Source organism: Corvus brachyrhynchos, unplaced genomic scaffold, assembly GCF_000691975.1.
Source record: "Corvus brachyrhynchos isolate BGI_N302 unplaced genomic scaffold, ASM69197v1 scaffold346, whole genome shotgun sequence".
In the NCBI taxonomy this organism is placed as follows: Eukaryota; Metazoa; Chordata; class Aves; order Passeriformes; family Corvidae; genus Corvus; species Corvus brachyrhynchos.
This window is the reverse complement of record NW_008238644.1, coordinates 3,964,997-3,965,492: the sequence shown is the minus strand read 5'-3', so window position 1 is coordinate 3,965,492 and position 496 is coordinate 3,964,997. Positions and strand designations below refer to the sequence as shown.

The window sequence follows — 496 nt, the reverse complement described above, 5'->3', positions numbered from 1 at the left end:
GGTTCCCGCTGCAGCTGCTGGGAGCTGAGGAGGTGAATCTGTCAGGCAGCTTTGGATTGCCTGAGCTCTGTGCTTCTTGATGGCTCAACAGAATGCTGGGTTTTCAGGGGAAATGTGCCTCTTAGCACAAAAGCCCAGAGCAGCAGAGGATGCCACGAGTGCTCCATCACTGACACTCATTCTCTCTGCCCACCTTCCCTCCATCTCTCCGTGCCCCCCACCCTCCTCACCTCCCCCTTTGCTGGCCCCACATGCCAGGACATGTTGAAGAAAGAAGCTCTCCTCCTCATTCCCAACGTGCTGAAGGTTTTCCTGGAGAACGGGCAGATCAAATCCTTCACGTTCGATGGCCGAACCACTGTGAAGGTGAGCCCCTGCACTCCCCCCAAGGCACCGTGGCACTCCTCTCCTCCCACCTGCCCAATCCATTTTTCCTCTCCTGCTTCCCGTGCACGAACACCGCAGCAGCCCTGGGCTGGCTGCGCGCCGGCCTCGC

General features: G+C 59.1%; 1 protein-coding gene across 2 annotated transcripts in view; it reads left to right on the top strand.

The window, feature by feature from the left end:
* Positions 1–496, top strand: part of FRMPD3 (FERM and PDZ domain containing 3) — a 31,356-nt gene that overhangs the window by 4,404 nt on the left and 26,456 nt on the right. For both annotated transcript variants that reach the window (XM_017737507.1, XM_008636199.2), the window contains one exon: positions 259–366. In XM_017737507.1, the coding sequence (XP_017592996.1) occupies positions 259–366 (108 nt within the window). The remainder of the gene's footprint in view (positions 1–258; positions 367–496) is intronic.